This window comes from Alligator mississippiensis, chromosome 10 (assembly GCF_030867095.1).
Source record: "Alligator mississippiensis isolate rAllMis1 chromosome 10, rAllMis1, whole genome shotgun sequence".
Taxonomy (NCBI): domain Eukaryota; kingdom Metazoa; phylum Chordata; order Crocodylia; family Alligatoridae; genus Alligator; species Alligator mississippiensis.
This window is the reverse complement of record NC_081833.1, coordinates 31,661,845-31,682,015: the sequence shown is the minus strand read 5'-3', so window position 1 is coordinate 31,682,015 and position 20,171 is coordinate 31,661,845. Positions and strand designations below refer to the sequence as shown.

General features: G+C 50.8%; 1 protein-coding gene across 6 annotated transcripts in view; it reads left to right on the top strand.

Moving 5' to 3' along the window:
- The first annotated feature begins 8,929 nt into the window (after positions 1–8,929).
- Positions 8,930–20,171, top strand: part of MATCAP1 (microtubule associated tyrosine carboxypeptidase 1) — a 75,201-nt gene continuing 63,959 nt past the window's right edge. For 2 of the 6 annotated variants that reach the window (XR_009455204.1, XM_059713612.1), the window contains exon 1: positions 9,076–10,028. Coding sequence is in view for 5 of the 6 variants with exons in the window: in XM_059713612.1 (XP_059569595.1) it covers positions 9,459–10,028 (570 nt within the window). In the remaining variant the exon portion in view is untranslated. Of the gene's footprint in view, positions 8,995–9,075; positions 10,029–20,171 lie in introns of those variants that run through there. The other 4 variants (XM_059713611.1, XM_059713610.1, XM_019495686.2 and 1 more) reach the window with 4 other exon arrangements.

Sequence of the window (20,171 nt, the reverse complement as noted above, 5' to 3'; positions counted from 1 at the left end):
GAAGACATTAAAGAGTATCGGTCCAAGGACCGAGCCCTGCGGGACCCCACTGCCCACACCCTTCCAGGTCGAGACCGACCCATCCACTGCGACTCTCTGGGTGTGACCCTCTAGCCAATTCGCCACCCACCGGACTGTGTAGTCATCCACGTCACAGCCTCTTAACTTGTTCACCAGTATGGGGTGGGATACCGTATCGAAGGCCTTCCTGAAGTCTAAGTATACGACATCCACCCCTCCTCCTGTGTCCAGGCGTTTCGTAACCTGGTCATAGAGAGAGACTAGATTGGTCAGGCACGATCTGCCCGCCACAAACCCATGCTGGTTTCCCCTCAGCATAATTTGCCTTGCTGGGCTCTCACAAATGTGAGCCTTGATCATTTTTTCAAAGACTTTACCAAGGATGGAGGTGAGACTGACTGGCCTATAGTTGCCCGGGTCCTCCTTCCTCCCCTTTTTGAAAATGGGGACCACGTTAGCCCTTTTCCAGTCCTCCGGGACTTGTCCCGTGCGCCATGAGCATTCGAATATTCCCGCCAGTGGCTCTGCAATGACGTCGGCCAGTGCCTTCAGCACCCTCGGATGGAGCTCATCCGGGCCTGCCGACTTAAAGGCATCCAGTTCTTCCAAGTGACTCTGCACCATCTTAGGGTCTATGCATGGAAGTCTGGCGTCTTGCTGCTGCCGCTCTACAATCCCAGTGAGAGACTTGTCGTGCCCCTCGCTTAGGAACACTGAGGCAAAGAACTCGTTGAGGAGTTCAGCCTTGTCCCCTCTGTCCGTCACCAATTGTTTCTGCCCATTTAGCAGTGGTCCTATTCCTCCCTGGGCCTTCCTTTTACTCCCAATATATCTAAAAAACAATTTCTTGTTGTCTTTTACTTGGGTTGCCATCCTCAGCTCCATGGTAGCTTTGGCCCGCCTAACTGCCTCCCTACAAGCACGAGCAGAGGAGGTATATTCATCTTTAGTGATCTCACCTTGTTTCCACTTTTTATGTGCTCCCCTTTTGGCCCTTAGGCTGCCCTGGATTTCTCTGGTCAGCCATGGAAGCCTCCTGGCCCCTTTCCCTTTTTTGCCTCGCTCGGGGATCGTCTTGCTTTGTGCCCAAAGGATCGTTTCCTTAAGGCACAGCCACCCTTCTTGGGCTCCCATCCCTTCAAAACTCCTACTCTGCAGTGCGTCCTTGACTAATCGCCTGAGTTCATTGAGATCAGCTTTCCTAAAGTCTAGCACTTTCACCCTACTAGTTACCTTACCCACTCGACGTCTTATGTTGAATTCTATTAATAGGTGATCACTATCTCCCAAATGGCTACCGATCTGGAGGTCCCCTACCATGCCATCCCCTGCTGCCAATACCAGATCCAGTATGGCATTCCCCCTAGTGGGACCGTGTACCTCCTGTGTCAGGTGGAGGTCCTGCACACAGGTTAGAAACCTGCGTGAGTGGTGGAACTTTGCTGTCTGCGTCTCCCAGCAGATGTCCGGGAAGTTTAGGTCCCCCATGACTACCGCCTCTTTAGCTTTTATGGTCTCCGAGAGTTGCCTCAGGAGCCCCGCATCTATTTCTTCCCCTTGGTGTGGGGGTCTGTAGCAGACCCCTACCACCAAATCCCTTTCTCCTTGCCCCCCATGTAGCCTAACCCACAATCCTTCTACTTCCTCAAACTTGGATTCTGTCTTGATGAGGGTTGATGTATATTGCTCACTGACATAAAGTGCAACCCACCCCCCCCTTCTTCCCCGACCTGTCCTTTCTGTACAATCTATAGCCCTCAATATGTACCGCCCAGTCGTGGGATGAATCCCACCAGGTTTCTGTTAGCCCCACTAAGTCATAGGTGTTTAGTGCAAGCAGGAGCGCTAGTTCATCCTGCTTGTTTCCCATGCTCCTAGCATTAGTATATAGGCACTTGAGCCCTGCGACTGGTGCCTTTGCTGCCCCCCCGCTCCGAGTCCCAAGGGGCCCATTGTTTCTTACCTTCTTGTTCCTTACCTGTTCTGTAGTGCTGGTCTCCCCATGGCTTTCAGGTTTCCAATGCTCTCTTTCTTCAGGCTGGGCTGTCCTTGTGGGTGCCACATGGTTTGGTGGTCCACAGCTTCCCCTGCCCTCGTACTCCCCTCCCCCGATGAGCCTAGTTTAAAGCCCACCGGAGGAGATCTGCCAACCTAGAAGAAAACACACACTTACCTTTGGGGGACAGATGAAGCCCATCCCAGCTGAGCATGTCCCTCGTCGTGATGTGCGGGTCATTGTCCAGGAAGCCGAAGCCTGCCTCGAGACACCACTGCCGAAGCCCCCAGTTGGTCTCTCAGATGCAGTTCTCCTGCCGTCTTCCTCGTCCAGTCACTGGTAGGATGGAAGAGAAAACCACCTGTGCACCGAACTCCTTCAGCACGCCGCTGAAGTTAGTTTCCGCTCTGACTGATATCTTTTCCACGTTTGATCCGTTGACTTGCATTATGCTTCTTTCATTCGTTGAGAAGTGAGTAGAAGCGAAAGTGTTTATTTTAGTCAAGTGTTTAGTATTATTTCATTCTTGCTTTTATATTGTTTTTATTTTGGATTTTAAACCACATTTCCAGACCCATTTCATTGCCACTTCCTGCAACTTCATTGGTGTCAAAGGTCACGTGACATCACTTCCTGATGTGATACCACTTCCTGTAAGGTCTTTGAATATGGCTCACCCGCCCACTGGGTGATAAAAAGTTCATGATCCGGCCCCACATTCAAAACAGTTGGACACCCCTGCACTAGAGTCACAGTTGTATAACCTAGTACAAATGCCATACACTTCTGAGGCCTGAGGCCACCTGTGATGAGGCTAATTCAATGTTAAATGTGGGGTCATAGGAAGCTGCTCAGAAGGACTGGGCAGGCAGTGCTCTCCCTTGTGACAGTGAGGCTGTCTCTACCCTTACACAAATGCCCCTTGTTCTGTCATAACATCCAGCTGTGGCCCTGCTGCTAGTTGCACTAGGACAGCAATGCTCAACCTCTAGCCTGCGGGGCTCCCCACGGGTTGGGAAATTTGGCAGTAGGGGAGCAGTGGCCTTTAATACTGCCACCCTCCGCCACTGCCAAATTCCCATACCTGCTTCACTCTCACAACCAAATTGGGGTGAGGCCAGTCCAGGTCCCCTTCTCCCTGCATGGCTGAGTCAGGGCTGGGCCAAAACCCCTCTCCCTGTGAGGCCAGGTTGGGACTGGGCCATGCCTCCTTCCCCCATGGGGCTGAATCAGGGCCAGACCACATCCCCTTCCCTCTGCGCAGCTGAATCAGAGCCAGGCTGCCCCACCCCCCACTTCCCTCCATGCAGCCTTGCCATGGCCATCCCGGGTGCTGGATCAGGGCCACTGACCGGATCTGGCCTGCAGGTGGATCAGGCACTGCCCAGCTAGCCCACCAGAGAAGAAGATTGGGCACCACTGTACTAGGACACAGATCTCTGGGCTCATGGTTTTGCTAACTGCTGCCTTTGTTACCCTACCTTGGTTTTCTGAAGACCCTGAATCCCGGGACTGGATTAGAACCAGCGGAAAGATCAGATGCATCAGGCATGGGGGGAAAGCACTGCCCTGGAAGTATCTTGCTGAGCAGAGCAACTGCCCCATCCATACAGAACTAAGGGGGCAGGCTGTGATAGTTTTGGCCACACCAGACCAGCATCTACAGAGCATGAGCTGGTCAGGTCCAGTTTACCCAGGGCACTGAGGAATGCTGTGTAAAGCACCTCTTTGCTGGATGGTTCAGGAAGTTCAGGTTTCCCTCTCTGCAAAAGGTGGTTTTGAGTCCCATCAAGGTTCCCTTTGCTTTGACGTCTCCTTATTATTTGAAAAAAATATTCTAAAAGCTGGTAGGTTTGGTCTTTGTGGGCAGAAACTGCACTTTGCGTGGACTGAATACACTCATAGGAGGAAGGAGACACTTCTAGAAACTCATATGATACAAGCAAAAGAGAGAGGGCAGAGAGATTATGTACAGATATGTGTCCCTCTTGCTTTCACTATGCCCCAGAGGGTTGGAAGAGGGCACCCACAGACAGCTTCCCAACCTTCTTTTCAGGTGTGGCATGAGCAGAACAGGAGTATATGGGTGGGGTGCATTTCTCCATGCTGCCCTCAGGAGCAATTTAGATGTGCCATAAGGGTTTCAGGATACACTGCAGCATGTATTTCCATTTTTCCAGTAGAAGTCACAGCCCTGCAGGTCAGTAGGAAGACAAAATGGCAGCTTGAATAGAAAGCCCCAGCACTGATGAATCCCAATGAGAGGTCATCTGGATAATCCAGTATATTTGTCCAATTAGGTGTCAAATATTGCTGAATGCTAACGAGACAGTTTTGGGCTGCATCATGTTCAGATCTCCCATCCCTTGACCTGACCTGAGCCATGTGGCTCTGCTGCCCTCGCCTGAGCAGTGTCCCAATCACATGGTATATCACCATCCATTGGCGACACATAGGGGGGTGCACGTGGGTGCACGTGCACGCCCCGAGATTGGCAGCGCACCCCCTGCGAAAAGCGCTGCCGACACTCCCGGCGGCGCCTGTGGGCGGTTGCTGACTGTTGGTCGGTGCTCCCCAATGGTTGGTCAGTGCTCGCTGCCCGCCCTGCTGCCGACACCACTGTGGCTGCCTGAGGGAAGTCCCCGCTTGCTGCTGCCACTGCTGCTGCCTGTGGGCGGTCACCATGCCCCGCCAGCCTCCTGGGGCACGTGTCATTTATGTCACTATCCATTCCTGATCTCCAGAGGAGGGAGAGGAGGATTTCCCTGTGGCATCCTGTCCCTGGCCTCCAGAGGAGCAGTATGGGTATAGGATTACAGGGGCAGAAGGGAACTCACAAGTCCCTGCCCCACTGCAAGAATCCAACCCACCTGCAAGAATGCAGGATGCACTCTACCTACCCCATCTCAGACAGATGCCTATCCAGCCACCTAATGAAAACCTCCAAGGAAGGAGATTCCACAACTGCTCTGGGCAGCTTATTCCAGTGCCCTACTCTTCTTAACCTAAAGTTTTTTCTAACTTTTAATCTAAATCTATTTTGCATCAGTTTAAGCCTTTTGCTTTGTGCCCTGACCTCTGCAACCAGGAAGAACAGACATTCTTCCTCTTTATGGCAGACTTTCAACTATTTCAAATATTTGAAGGGTTGCTGTCATGTCCTCCCTTAATCTCCTTTTCTCCAAACTAAACATTCCTTGTTCTCTCAACCTTTTTTCATTCAGCTTGCATTCCAACCTCTTTATCATTTTCATCACTTGCCTCTGAATCCTCTCCAGTTTCTCTCCTTGCAGCTTCTCTGCTCTCAGATCTAAGGGAAGAATAACTCAGCAGCCATTTCTTAGCCCTTAGTAGAAGGGCAAGGTAAATAGGTAGCACTGATGTCTGAAGATCATTGAAGAAAATTGCAAAACTGCCTCTGATGTGGGGGTGCCACCTAGGAATTGGTCTGGAGGAAGTGTTGGTTATTGAAAGTGAAGTTGTGTGTGAGGATGAAGTGTCTAAGTTCAGTAATATCTTTAGGTCTGTACTCTGAGTTGTAATCTTGCTCTTGTAGATATGTGAGGCAGGTTTGGATACCATACTGGTGCAGAGGTGACCCAAGCAGGGTGCAGGGCCCCGCCCCCGGACGCGAGGAAGCTGGCGGCAGATTTGGCGGCAGAGGGAGGGAGAGGTGTTGCCGAGCGGATGGAGATGGCAGATTCAGTGGGGGTGGGGGAAGGTGGGGGAGGAGCAGCCGGACATGAAGCTGGCGGCAGTGCAGAATCGCCACTCCGCCTGGCTCTGCAGGGCCTCCCCAAAGCACGGGCCCCAGGGCGGTCACCCCAATCTGGCCCCTCTAGGGATGGCCCTGTCCCGGTGTGAGATGTTGGTATATAATCTGGTAACGTCCATGGTGTCTAGGAGAGTGTTGCTGGGAAGGTGGTCTAAGTTTTCGTAGAAAGTCTGTATTGTGTCTTGGACAAAACTCGCTCTTTGGATGACAAGAGGTTTTAGTATTGATTCAATGAAATCTAATATTTCATCAGTTAAGGTTCCATGGTTGGGTATGATAGGACTGCTTAGGTTCCCTCATTTGTGGATTTTAAGGAGAATGTAAAAAGGTTGGGTAGTGGGAAGATCAAGTTCTATTGCTTTTCTTGTAGTTCAGATAGAAATGATTTAATGGTAGTTTTAAGGTGAAAAGGGGAGTAGGATCTTCCTCTAGTTTTTTGCAGTAGCTAATCAGAGTTGTCTGTTGGCTTCTTTTATGTAGTCTTCATGGTTAAGGATAACTAGTTCTTTCTTTATCTGCTGCTTTTATTATTATTTGGTGGTCAGATCTTAGAGAATCTATGGCCCTTCTCTCTGAGAGGGAGAGGTTGTTATGGTGGTGTGTGTTGTTGATTGTTTAATTGTTTATTCTTTCCCTGAAGTGGTCAATATAGCGGTCAAGGTTAGAATTTTGTCCACTGTGAAGTGTCCGATTTGATGCATTTTTTGTTTTTTGGGGGGGGTTGATCTTTTCCTCAATGTTGTCAAAGGACAGGAATTCTCCAATTGTCTTGGGAAATGCAGTTTTCACAAACCTGAAATTGAGAAAAAACGGATTGTTTTTCTTTCCATATTTGTCACTTTCCATCAGAAAAAAATCTAACAACATTTGTTTTGTTTCAACTGGAGTTAAACAACTTGATTTGTTGCCAAAATGTTTTGAGTTATCTGTTCTGATTGTGTGGGCCAGGTAGTTAGAGTTGAAAGTCTCTAGGGTAATTAGAATCAGGTAGGTTTTTAAGAAGGATAGACTGGGAATACAGGGTCTCTGGTATATAGAATGGACGGGAAAAGTCTACAGGGAGGTAGGTTCCCTAGGGTGAATAGGATTCGTAAAGCAGTGAGGTTTAAGCTGAGTGCTCTCAATTACAGCTCTGTAACAGGTGCATGGATCATTTCTGTACACACCCTTATGGGTACCTAGGCTGAGGGCAGGATCTATACATTTTCTAGGTCAGAGGGGGCCAAACCTTTTGACAATTGTGCCACAAATTAGCCCCACGCCCTCCCCCTCTGATCTGCTGCCCATCAGCTGGTCTTTCTGCTCCTTAGCCTGTGTTCCCTGCTTGATGCCCTGCTCTGCCTTCTGCTTCCCGCCTTATCTGCTCCTGTGCTGCCTGTCCCCTCCACAGCCCCCTACAGTGCTGCTGCTGCCATGTGCATATTCGGACAGCGGGGTCTAGCTACACTGCGGTGTTGCCAGGTATTAAATATGCAATTATTTTATTGGAAGTGCAAATTATTGTATTTTCTAAAAAACTATTGTACAGGCAGTCCTCAGACTTATGACACAATTGGTTCCTGAAAACTGGGTCTTAAGTCTAAATGTTGTAACTTGGAACTGTCGGGAGCCGAGGGCGGTCTAACGCTATGGCCAGTAGCCCGGACCGTCAGGTGGGTTTTTTCCACGATGGAATAGAGTTAGGCACGGAAGCATATTGGTTGTATAAAGAAAGCTTTACTTACACTGCCGATGGTCGCAGTGCAGGAAGAAAACTTGCTTGAATTACAGTTGCACACAAACACAGAGGGGTGAGATTTCTCTTCGAACCAAACCGAGATGAGTTGTCGGTGTGCGACTCCACGAGCGCTTCACACGGGGGTACGTCAGTATTTCCACGATGATAGGGAGTGGTTAGAGTCTGATCAGGTCCCTAAGTTCTCCTCCAAGACACACGTGGAGTTTGCTAGGCTCCACAGCGCGCTTAGAGTTCCCCACGAGATGGTTGAGGGGTCCTCCAACTTGGGCGGAAACTGCTCTAACCTTTTATACAGCTAGCAAACCAATCGCTAGCCGCCAGGTAGGAATAATTTAGAATTGACCAATAGTGGGACACAAATTTGCATATGTGTGGCGGGAACTCTTTTGCACCGGGGTTTTCTCTCTGCACCTGAGAAATCCACCGTGCAAAGAAAGCTCCATGTGGCGGGAAAATTCCAATGTGCCGAGGCACTAAAAATCATTGGGTTATGACAGGAACCAATTTTCTCATAAGAAACAATGTTATAAAGGGGAGATCGGTTCCTGAACCAAGTCCCAATACCCTATTTTCACCAAAAATACCCCAGAATTTTGTACTCGATCAATTATAGATAACTAATAGAGCTACATTAATGTATTTATATTGTAAATAGCAACCATATTGATTTGGAAGAACTTCTTTGAGGTGACTTGGTTGGACTTTTTGAAGGGCTTTTGGCTGGAGGCTTCTCAGGAGTCTTGGCTGAAGGTTTTTCTGGAGTCTTGTCTGCTTTCTTAAAGAAAGTGTCCAAGAAAGCTTGGACAGATGTTCTCCAGGGAGATGGGCAACACAACAAACTTGTTTGCTGGTGTGGCGTTGCATTGGATCAAGCATTGTAAAATCAAAACTGTCGTCAGAAAGTTGAAACAGGGTGTCAATTTATAAACGTTGTTAAGTCCAAAATGTAACTCGAAACGTTTGAAGTTGAGGACTGCCTGTATCCTGAAAAAAATATATGCAAATAAGTCTTCTTATTATTTACTTTATAGTGCTCACTATAAGTCGCCAGTGAGTGAGAAGTGGGTCAAAGTTGAAGCCTTTCTTTATTGTGAGGTTAGCACTGATAAGAAGGTGCTGGCGCTGAACCCGAAAGTCGGCTAAGACTCCCTAAGAGTGACCTGGGTTTGGCATATGCTGCATCAACTAACCGCATCGACGAAAATGACGGCGTAGTCTAAACCCCTCTAACGTCACCTATCGCTCGCGCACTGGCCGAGGGTCGGCGAGTGGACGGGGCGGGAGCGGGCCCTCAGCGGGGGGCGGGGCTAGGACCGCCCCCATCAGTTTGACCAATGGAAAGCAGGGGCGGGGCGATAGCAGCCCGGCGGGCTCCCGTTGCGTCTAGGGGAGGTCGGGCAGCCATTGGCTGGGAGCGGGGCGCGGGGCGGGGCTGCGCGGGCGCGAGTGAGGCCTGGCCGGCCGGTGAGACTGGGCGCGGGCCGGAGCCGCGGGGCGAGGCGGGCTGGGGCCGCGGGGCAACGGCGGGGTGGGGCGGCCGCCCGCCCGGGCTCGGTGCGCGGGGCCCTGGTCCTGCGCGCGGGGTGTCGGAGGAGGCTGCCCGGGGAGGCGGCGGTGGGCGCGGGGTCGGGCCCGGCCCGCACTCGGGTGCTGGTCACGGAAGCGCGGGGGCCGGGCCGGGCTCCTGGGCGCGGCCTCCCGGCTCATCCTGCGAGTGCTGTCAGGCCGCGAGACCCGCCAGGGCCCTGCGGCATTTGCCAGAGAGTCGGTGCAAGTGACAGCGCCGGGCGGCGGTTCTTGTCCCCGGGCCCGGCGGCGTCAGCCCTGCGAGTCCTACGTTTGTTTGTGTGCGCAGGCACCAGAGCGGGACGAGGTCGGAGCCCCTGGTTTGATGCACTGGCTCTCGCTGGGAGTGTGGGCAGAGGACCATGGTGCTGGACTCGGGGACGCCGTCCTACGAGCAGAATCCACATGTCCTGGGTGCGAGTCCTCGGTGCAAGGGGAGCGGGAAGAAGTTCTCTGAGCGTAATGGATTGCGGCTCTATTCCTACCTCTCCCCCGCACCAGCTCCAGATTCAGATTCTACGGGCCTGGGCCAAACACCCAAAACACTTACAAAGCCCAAGTGCCCTAAGGCCTCAGAAGCGAGGCCTGAAGTCAAGCGGCTCTCGGGTACCTGCCCTACTTTCTCAAGTCCTTGCAGCTGGATGCGCCGGAGTGAGAGCACTCGTGCTGTGAACAGCAGTGGCCGTGCTCGAGCGCAGATCCGCAGTGCAGCTTCTCTACCTCATATTGCTAAGCCAAAGGCTGAGGAGATTGGCAATGTCCGGAAGAGCCCATGCTTGCTGGTGGCCTTGAGGCCTCTGAATATCGATACAGAGAGAGAGAAATTCTTTCAGTCTTGTTACACTTACAACCCACAGTTTGAGTATGAGGAGCCCCTCCCCGTGGCTGTGCTGGAGAAATACAAAGATGCATCAGACCAGTTCATTACACAGGTAAAAGACAGTCTCTTAATCCTTATCACCTCCATAAAGTTACCACATTACCCAAAAACACCTGACATAGGGCTGGTTTGGATCAGTATCCAGAGGATAAGCCCTCACTTCAGCATAGACAAGTGGTGAGCTGGCTCAGTAGCAAGGGGAGAGACTTATTCATTTGATTTATATCCCACCATATCCAAAAGGCTTAAAGCATCTGAGCTGTTCCTCCATAGAGCAGCAAGGTCTTGGTGGACTCAGTAACCAGTTGGTAATGCTCCTGTTTGTTAGTGCAGCATTCTCAGGTCAAGGAGGTGTATGTATCTATATTGCAAGGCTTAAGTAATATTTGACTGGTTTTTGGGAACGCATCATCATTAAGGCTTCATATAAAGAAACCCAGAATAACAGAAGTTTTCGTTTCCAAACTTGAGGTTAATGTTTTCACTGTGCAATATTATGCTTATGCGTACTGTTCATACGCCATAATTAAGAACCTGGAAGGCTGTTGGTATGAACAAATTGAAACGAATAAAAATAGTTAAAAAAAAAAAAAAAAAAAAGAGTTAGCTTGTTCACAACTTAAAGCCACATCTCAAGTTGAAAATTAAAGTACTGAGAATAATTCTGACTCCGGCTTTCAGCTTATGCTTAATGGTCAATCACTCCACAGATAAGGCTGAAACATACTTTTTCTTTTGAAGTAGAAATATGAACTTTCTGTAAAAATCAGTGTGGACTTAGATTGGTTGGAAACCTGGTATGCCAGTTCTGGGGCTGGGTGAGAATTTGATTCATGATACCTCGTGGTTAAGAGAGGACTGTTCACAGAATTTGAAAACGTAGATACAGGCAAAGGAATTGTTCTATGAGATCTGACATCGGAGCCAAGAACAAGATCCCAAAACGGAACACACTGATGCTAGTTGGCTTTTTTCTCCAATGTGGTATGCTAAGAGTGGGGCCTCTGCATAGATAACTCGCACTGCGTGCAGACTTGTGACTCTAAATAGACTGATGATGAGAGGCAGACAAGGTTACATAGTTTTATAGTTGGTCCAGAAGGGACCTGAGCAGATCATCAAGTCTGACCCCCTGCCATGGCAGGAAAGAGTACTGGGGTCAAACGACCCCAGCAAGGTGTTCATCCAGCCTCCTCTTAAAGACCTCCAGGGTAGGAGCCAGCACCACTTCTCTTGGAAGTTGGTTCCAGATCCTAGCTGCCCTGACTGTGAAGTAGCGCTTCCTGATATCTAGCTTGAATCTACCCTCTGTCAGCTTGTGACCGTTATTTCTTGTCACTCCTAGTAGTGCTCGGAGGAACAGGGACTCCCCCAATGCCTGCTGGTCCCCCCTGACTAGTTTGTAAATGGCCATTAGATTCCCCCCTCATCCTTCTCTTGTGGAGGCTGAACAGGTTCAGGTCCCTTAGCCTCTCCTCGTAGGGCCTGCCCTGCTGCCCCGTGATCATGCGGGTGGCCCTCCTCTGGACCCTCTCAATGCTGTCCACATCCCTCCTGAAGTGCGGCGCCGAGAACTGGACGCAGTACTCCAACTGTGGCCTGACCAGTGTCATACAGAGGGGGAGGATCACCTTGGACCTGTTTGAGATACATCTGTGGATGCATGACAAGGTACGGTTGGCCTTCCTGACTGTGTCCCCACACTGTCGGCCCATGTTCATTTTGGCATCAATAATGACTCCAAGATCTTGTTTTGCCTCTGCACTGATGAGAAGGGAGTTCCCCAGCCTGTAGGTATGCTGCTGGTTCTTCCTCCCCAGGTGCAGCACCTTGCACTTGTCAGTGTTGAAACCCATCCTGTTCTCATCCGCCCCCCCCTGTAACCTGTCTAGGTCCAATTGCAGCCTATTTCTCCCTTCTAGCGTGCCCACTTCCCCCCACATCTTAGTGTTGTCTGCGAATTTGAACAGGGTGCTTTTTACCCCCTCGTCCAAGTCACTGATGAAGATGTTGAACAGTGCAGGCCCGAGGACCAAGCCCTGTGGAACCCCACTGCGCACATCCCTCCAGGTCGAATAAGACCCATCCACCACCAGTCCCTGGGTGTGGCCCTCCAGCCAGTTAGTGACCCATTTGACTGTGTAGGTGTCAATGCCACAGTCCCCAAGTTTTTTAATGAGAATGGGGTGAGAGACAGTGTCAAAGGCCTTCCTAAAGTCTAGAAAGACTACATTCACTGCTATACCTGGGTTCTTTAGGTAAATCTGATATCTTTTATTAGATCAACTCAGATGGTTGGAAAGACAACTCTTAGCAAGCTTTCTTGTTTAAATACCCTTTGTCAGGCTGAGGAAGCATCTGTAGTTGGTATGTGCTCTTCCCGGATGGAATAAATAGTAAAGAAGCCAGAGGCTGGGCTGGTATGCATGCAAGACAGCCCATACTAGAAGGAGACCCAATTCTTAAAGAGATCTTCCCAGAACCACCCATCCTAGTCTTCAAACAAGCACCGAACCTCACTAACCAGAAGCAAACTTCCTATGGCCCAAAACACACCAAATGGATCCAGACCATGCCATCAGAAGAAATGTAAAACCTGCCAATGTATCTCCACCACTGCCACAATTACTACACCCCACAACAGAACCATCAGTATTCCTGGATCTTACAGCTGCACCTCCAGAAATGTAATATATCTCATCCACTGCACCAAATGCCCTGATGGAAAATATGTAGGAGAGACCAAACAACAACTGTGTACCAGAATGAACGCGCACCAGAAATCTATTAAAGACAAGAATACCCAGTTACCAGTGGGGGCACATTTCCACAGAAAACCACTCTCTTTCCAATCTCTCAGTTCTAATCCTCAAAGGGAATTTACAAAACACTTTTCACAGCTGAGCCTATGAACTTCACTTCATCAACCTCCTGGATACAAAAAATCATGGACTAAATAAAGACATTGAATTTATGACGCGTTATAACCTGCCTGACATCTCACTTCCCAGGTACCTCCCCATTATTTACCAGCTACATTCATTCCCCTTCCACCACCTTCTCTCACCCACTGACTCCTCAATGTATATCTTCACTGACTGCCTCCTGCATGCTTACCAGCCCAGCCTCTGGCTTCTTTACTATTCATTCCATCCAGGAAGAGCGTACACCAACTGTCAGATGCTTCCTCAGCCTGACAAAGCCAATTTAAACCCAAAAGCTTGCTGAGAAGAATTTTTCCAACTATTTAAGTTGGTCTAATAAAAGATATCAGATTTACCCAAAGAACCTTGTCCACGTCTGTGGGAGGGGAGGCAGAAGCCCCGCTCCCAGCATGTCCCGGAACCCTGCCCAGTGAGCCCGGATACTTACTGCAGGGGCCAGGATGAGCAGCAGCTGGGAGAAGATGCCGATGCAGGCTTGGCAGCTGCACAGCTGCCTAAGCCTGCAGATTGGCGAGCCTGGGGGCAGAGTCTGAGGGCAGCGCAGGCTGCTCAAAAGGCAGCTGGGGAAACACCCAGCTGCTGGGAGAGAGAGACGAAGGCTGCTGGCGTGAGACAGACAGTGGAGCCGAGTGGGGAACAGCAGGACGCTGGCGGGGAGAACCAGGATGCCGGCGAGGAGCCTCGGGCAGTGGAGCCGAGTGGAGAGAAGCAGAGCACCGGTGGGGAGGAGCAGGGTGCTGGCAAGGAGCCTTGCCAGCAGAGCTGAGCGGAGGAAAGCAGAACGCTGGCAGGGAGGAGCAGGATGCCAGTGAGGAGCCACAAGCGGCAGAGCTGGGTAGGAGCAGTGGAGCAGGGTGCAGGGCAAGAAGCCCTAGCGTCCAGCAGGGCGGCCTGGCTGGGAAAACCCCAGGTCCGGGCTGAAGGAGCCGGAGTTGGCCAGAGGGGCACGGCAGGGAGAAGAAGGCCATCCCCACAGTCGCGGGCGAAGACCAGGCTCCGGCTCCCCGTGGGGCAGGACCCCCTCCCCTAGGGAGAGCTGGCCTGTGACTCCGTCGTCTGTCCGAGCCCTGGGGTAGGTTCGTCGTTCCTGGCCAATGCACCAATTTGTTGCTGGTAGGTGTTGTACGGCTTCGGTCCCTTTTTGGTTGGTGCCTTCCTCCCTAGCGACGTCAGGGTGAGACCGCACCCTAGGGCCACCTAGCTGGTTCTGAGCGCTGCCCCTACTCGCCTGCCACGACTTTGAAGTTGCTAGATGGGGGAGGTAGTTCCCTGCCAGTGGTCCCAGAGAGGTTGTAGCCCTGGGTCTTTCTTTGTGGGGCTCCAGACCTCCCCTTTACCCCACCCTTACCACATCCACGGCCTGGGAGAGCTCAGTCCCCCTGTACTTTTCCCTGGTGTGATCTCTTCTCACCCACGAGGCCCACTCCGAGTGGGGTCAGGTTTGTTGGGCCGTCAATCACTCCTGGATTGATCCTTAATCTTCAGGCCAACCTGTGGACAACTAAACACGTCCCAGCCTAGGGTAACGATAACTCAAAAGGTCCTTCACTCTTGGTGAAGGCATTCGGTGTCTACCAACGAAATACAGGGGACTCCGGCTCCCAGGACCCTTGTGCCTCCCTGGGATGGGAGAGAGACTCGTTGTTGGCCCCTCCACTTACTCTTCCCTGGGACCCGCAGGTTAGGAGTTAATTACTCCTGTTCCCACCACCTGGTGGGAGTCGCCCCTTCCCTACCGGGCTCTGGGCCAGTTGTCGCTTGCTCCTCTTTCTTCACCCGGCTGCCTGCCGGGTCTCGGCGTTGATCACTGCCCTTCCCCGCTGGGATAACGGGCTGCTCCCGCGGAGCCTGGTTTTCACCCATGACTTCCTCTCCCTGTCATGCCCTTCTGGCCAACTCCAGCTTCTCAAGCCTGGACCTGGGGTTTTCCCTGCCGGGCTGCCCTGCTGGACGCTGGGGCTTCTTGCCCTGCGCCCTGCTCTGCCGCTCCTACCTGGCTTCGCTGCCCGAGGTGCCTCACTGGCATCCTGCTCCTCCCCACCAGCGCTCTGCTTCCCTCTGCTCAGCTCTGCTGCCCGAGGCTCCTCGCCAGTGTCCCGGTTCTCCCCGCCGGCATCCTGCTGTTCCCCACTTGTTTCCACCGTCTGTCTCAAGCCGGCAGCCTCCGTCTCTCTCTCCTGGCAGCTGAGTGTCTCCCCAAATGCCTTTTGAGCAGCCCGCGCTGCTCTCAGGCTCCGCCCCTGAGGTTTGCTGATCTGTAGGCTCAGGCAGCTGTGGAGCTGCCGTGCCTGCATCGGCGTCTTCTCCCAGCTGCTGCTCATCCCTGGCCCAGCGGTAGGTATTGGGGCTCATCGGGCGGGGTCCTGGGACATGCTGGGAGGGGGGCTTCTGTCTCCCCTCTCACAATGTCCTTAGACCAGCATGGCTACAATCTACACCCCTGAAGATGAGAGCGCACTCCTTCAGAAGGAATGCCTGTCAGCCTCCACAATAACATACTAGGGTGGCCAGGTACTTACCTTCCTTCCCTCCCACCCCCCAACAATTGTTAGTATTTCTGTGCATGTCACAAGCCTAGATTACCAATGAAGGACTCATATTTTAGCTCTATGGGCAGACATCTATTTTTATTTCCAGTAAACAGATGAGATGCTCTTTACCTGAGGTCACTTAGTTCAGAACTAGAAACAGAAGCCAGCTTTGTCCCACAGCATGTACAGCTAATACTTAATTGCTTAACATGCTGCCTGTCAGAAATAGAAAGCCAAGTACTGCACAAACATTGCTAAGTGTACCTAAGACCTCCTTTTACATACTTACATTAACAAAACATGGAGTCCCATGAATTGGTTTAGGAAACAGTGGCCTGTGTCAAAATAACTGGTGAATGAAGAAGAGAGAGGTAGTCTTTGGGGTAAGGTAGTGGATTGGTACCATGTTGGGGAGGAGAGGTGTGTTTGTTTGCTTCATAATCTTTCTGCATGCAAGACTAGAGAGGGATCATTAGCTATGTTAGTCTAAAGTCAACTAGAAGGCGGGACAGGGATCTTGGAGGCTAAATGAGTTTAGAGATAGTCTCTGAATGAGTTAAGGTGCCACCTTGCCCTGCCTTCTTTCTACACACAAGTCAGTGAAACCAGAACTTGGCTACTCACTTTAATTTTACTTTTTGTGTCTTTGTGCCACCTACCCTGAGCAAGGTGTGTGTGTTGGGAGTGGGGGTGTGGGCAAGTGAGCAAGGGAGACTGGAAAGTCACCTGATAAGCACCCCTCCTCCCTCTGTGGGTGTCAATGGGTTCACTGAGAGCCAGTCACCCATCCAGCCATCATGTGACATTTTTCATTAGTGCAGTCTGCTTTTACATTAGTATAAATGTGGGGTGGGCATATGATTATGTAAGTCACTCTGTTCCCTGGATAAAGTTACCCCTTTAAAATTGGAAGCAATTATAGGTCAGTATAAATTATGCCTCTCTACAGGTCATGTTTGCAGCTCTTGTTAATGCATCTGAGCCAACAGTCTTTCTTGCGATAAAATCAATTAGTTGGCTCACTTGCCACCTACTGGTGAGGTGCAATGATAGGTCATTCAGGAGAGTTGATCTTATTAACAGGTGGTCCAGGTAACCCTCGCTTAGCGGTCTTAATTGGTTCCTGAAAAACTGAGCAGTAAGTGAAACGAGGGTTAAGTGAAACTGAAAGTATTTGATGATCCAAGATGGCAACTGCAGTTGTTTTTAATGACCCAAGATAGGGACTGTGAGCATTATATTGAAAATCGCTGAGCGCTAAGTGAAATCAGGTATTGATTTCAAATGAGCATTATAGCGAAATAGCGCTAAGTGAAATGGCGTTAAATGGGGGTTGCCTGTATTAAGTATCATGTGCCCAAGCCTTTGGTGTTCCTGGGGGTTAGAGTTTATTTTGAGCATTGGGAGATTCAAAACACACTGCTGGGGCCTTATGCTTCAGTGGCCTGATGAACTTATTTGGGTTTACTCAGATATCAGGAATTAATTTGGGGTGAGATTAGTTCCCTGCTCTAGGAACTGGCTCTGTAGTGTTGCCAGGATAGTACATACAGGAAGTGGTTGGGGGAGATGACTGGGCCTGTTGCAAGCCAGAGTACATAGTGTGCTTGATTTCACAGAGAGGGTGATGTTTCCACAACCAGTGTTTGTAAGATCTGTACTGATAGCACAGGTTGTAGCAGTTCCACCTATTGAGTTGGGATTCCATGCAACCCTCATCTCTGTATCCCAAGTCTTTGTAGCCTATGGCAAGTATTGGCAGAGGGTGTAATGTATTTAATTTTCAGCTGCAATAGAGTTCTTTTCTTTGACAAGGTGGCAGCTCTTACAGGCTGCTGTTAATGTAGGCTGCCTCTAGCACTGTTTCCTTCTGGAGAGCTGTTGTCAGGAATTGCCTCTAATTTAACTTTGCTTTCAAAGCAAGGGCTTGTCATTTACATAGACTTGCTATTTCTATCAATAGGCAATAAACCTGTTCTGCTGATGGAGAGATGTCAGAACCCTGGACAGCCTGGAGCTCTTTCTGTATAAAATGGAGGTAAACAACTGTAAACGTTGCGGTGGAGTCAGGTTAACTAAGCCACATGGCTGCTTGTCTGGACTTTAAACCTTAGACAGGGAATGCTTAGCTGAGTTCTCCTTCCATATCTCTAGAAGGAATTTAGTGTGGCAAGAGAACAGACAGGAAATCTAACTGTCCTTTACCTCGTTTGTGTGAGGTGCTGGATCACACCCTGACCCTGCAAGGGTCATGGTGCTCGGGCAAAGTACCTGAAGATTGGAAGAGGGCCAGAGTGGTGCCCATCTTCAAGAAAGGGAGGAAAGATGACCCGGGAAACTACAGGCCAATCAGTTTGACCTCAATCCCTGGGAGATTTTGGAAAAAAGTTATCAGAGAAACCTTCTTGACAGGCTAACAGAGGGCAACATTCTGAGGGATAACCAACACGGGTTTGTTGTAGGTAGGTTGTGCTTGACCAATCTCATTTCCTTCTGTGACCAGGTGACGTATCACCTGGACAAGAGGGAAGAGGTTGATGTCATATATTTGGACTTTAAAAAAGCTTTTGATCTGGTGTCCTATGATGTCCTCATGGAAAAAATTGGGTAACTGCGGCCTCAACTACTCCACAGTCTGATGGCTGGAGAATTGGCTCCAAGGTCAGACCCAGAGAGTGGCAGTTGACGGAACTGAATCAACATGGTACTCGGTGACTAGTGGTGTCCCCCAAGTCTCTGTTCTTGAACCTGTACTCTTTTAATATCTTCATAAACGATCTGGACACTGGTGTCAAAAATGGACCGGCCATGTTCGCTGATGACACCAAACTTTGGGGAAGAGTGTCCACACTTGAGGATAGACTGATGATCCAGGCCGATTTCGATAGGCTTGCAAGGTGGACAGATGAAAACCTGATGGCATTCAATACAGAGAAATGCAAGGTGCTGCACCTTGGGAATTAAAACCCGCATCACACTTATAGGTTCAGCAATGCTACACTTGCTAGCACCATGACCGAAAGAGACTTGGGGGTCATGATTGACCACAAGATGAATATGAGCCACCAGTGCGATACCTCAGCTGGCAAAGCGAACAAAACTGTGGCTTGCATCAACCGATGCAGCTTGAGCAAGACCTGGGATGTCATCCTCCCACTGTACTTGGCCTTGGTGAGGCTGCAGCTGGAGTACTGCATCCAACTCTGGGCTCCACACTTTAGGAAGGGTGCAGAAGCTTGGAAAAGTCCAGGGGAGAGCCACATGCATGATCAGAGGGCATGAGAACAGGCCTTATGAAGAAAGGCCACAAGCTATGGGACTCTTCAGCCTGGAGAAGCACAGGCTCAGGGGTGACTTGGTGGCAGCCTCTAAGTACATAAGGGGTGTGCATCAGGACCTGGGGGAACACCTGTACACTAGAGCACTCCAGGGGATGACAAGGTCCAATGGTCACAAACTCCTGCAAGACCGTTTTAGGCTAGACATAAGGAAAAACTTCTTTACTGTCCGAGCCCCCAAAGCCTGGAACAAACTTCCCCAGGAGGTGGTGCAAGCACCTACTCTGGACACTTTCAAGAAACATTTGGATGTTTATTTTGCTGGGATCTTTTGACCCAAGCTGAGTTCCTGCCCCTTGGGCAGGGGGCTGGACCCAGTGATCTTACGCGGTCCCTTCCAGCCCTAATGTGTATGAATTCTATGCTCCATGCAGGTGGCAATAGGACCTGGGTATAGCTTACTTTATTTCTTCTTAACATAAGCTGCCACTACCAGTGGCCATCACAGCTAGGAAGCAGTATTCTGTAGTGAAAAGATCATCATACTATCGCCCAAGGACTGGATTCAGCCAGAGATTGGTCTCACCCTGCCTGAGGTTGCATTGAGGGATCAGGTGATATGTAGCTGCACTGTGCTGATTGTTCCCTCTACCGCACTCTTCCACAGCCCTCCATGCTGCTTTCTCATGCCTGTGCTTACTCTTGCTGCAGAGGGCCCAGGTATCTGCAGTGACGGTAAGTGCAGCAAACTTGACCTGGGAAAGATGGGGGGTAACTTTGTCCAGACCTACTATAGTATCTGGCTTGGGGATGAGGCAGAGAGAAGTGATGGCTGCTCCACTTCTCTCCTGTCCTTGGCTGCGTCAAAAGCAGAAGGGAGTGATCAGGCACAGCCTCCAGCTCCTTCCCTAAGCCAGCCACTTTCCACCCACCCATCCCACTCCCAGATGCTGCTCCATACCTACCATGGCTCCGCTTACCATAACAGGTAAGCATGTCCCACTCAGGAGTCCCGGGTCAGTCTCCATGGAGACCCTGTCTGCTTGGTGCCCCTGGCAGAGGGCGTGGGGTAGAGAGGCCAGGGTGCCCGGGCAAAGGGGCCAGGTCTGGTGGTGACAGAGGCAGCAGCAGCTGGAAGGAGCTGCTACCACAGCGGCTGCTGGGAATCTGAGTCTGGCCACTGCACTGACCCTGCCCCACTGCCAGTCCAGGGTTACCAGGACCAGTTGCACGTGCCATGGCCCATTCTGCCCCCTGTGCCTGGGCCAGGTGGGGCTGTGGGTCCTGCCACAGGTCAGATAGAATCCCTTGGCAAGTCAACTCTGGCTCATGGACTATATTTTACTCACCCCTGGTATATAGGCATTCAGGGTCCTGAGAGAAAGTCTTGGGACTGACTTAACCATGGTTGGTCCAGGGTTATTTTTCTGCCGGTATGCCC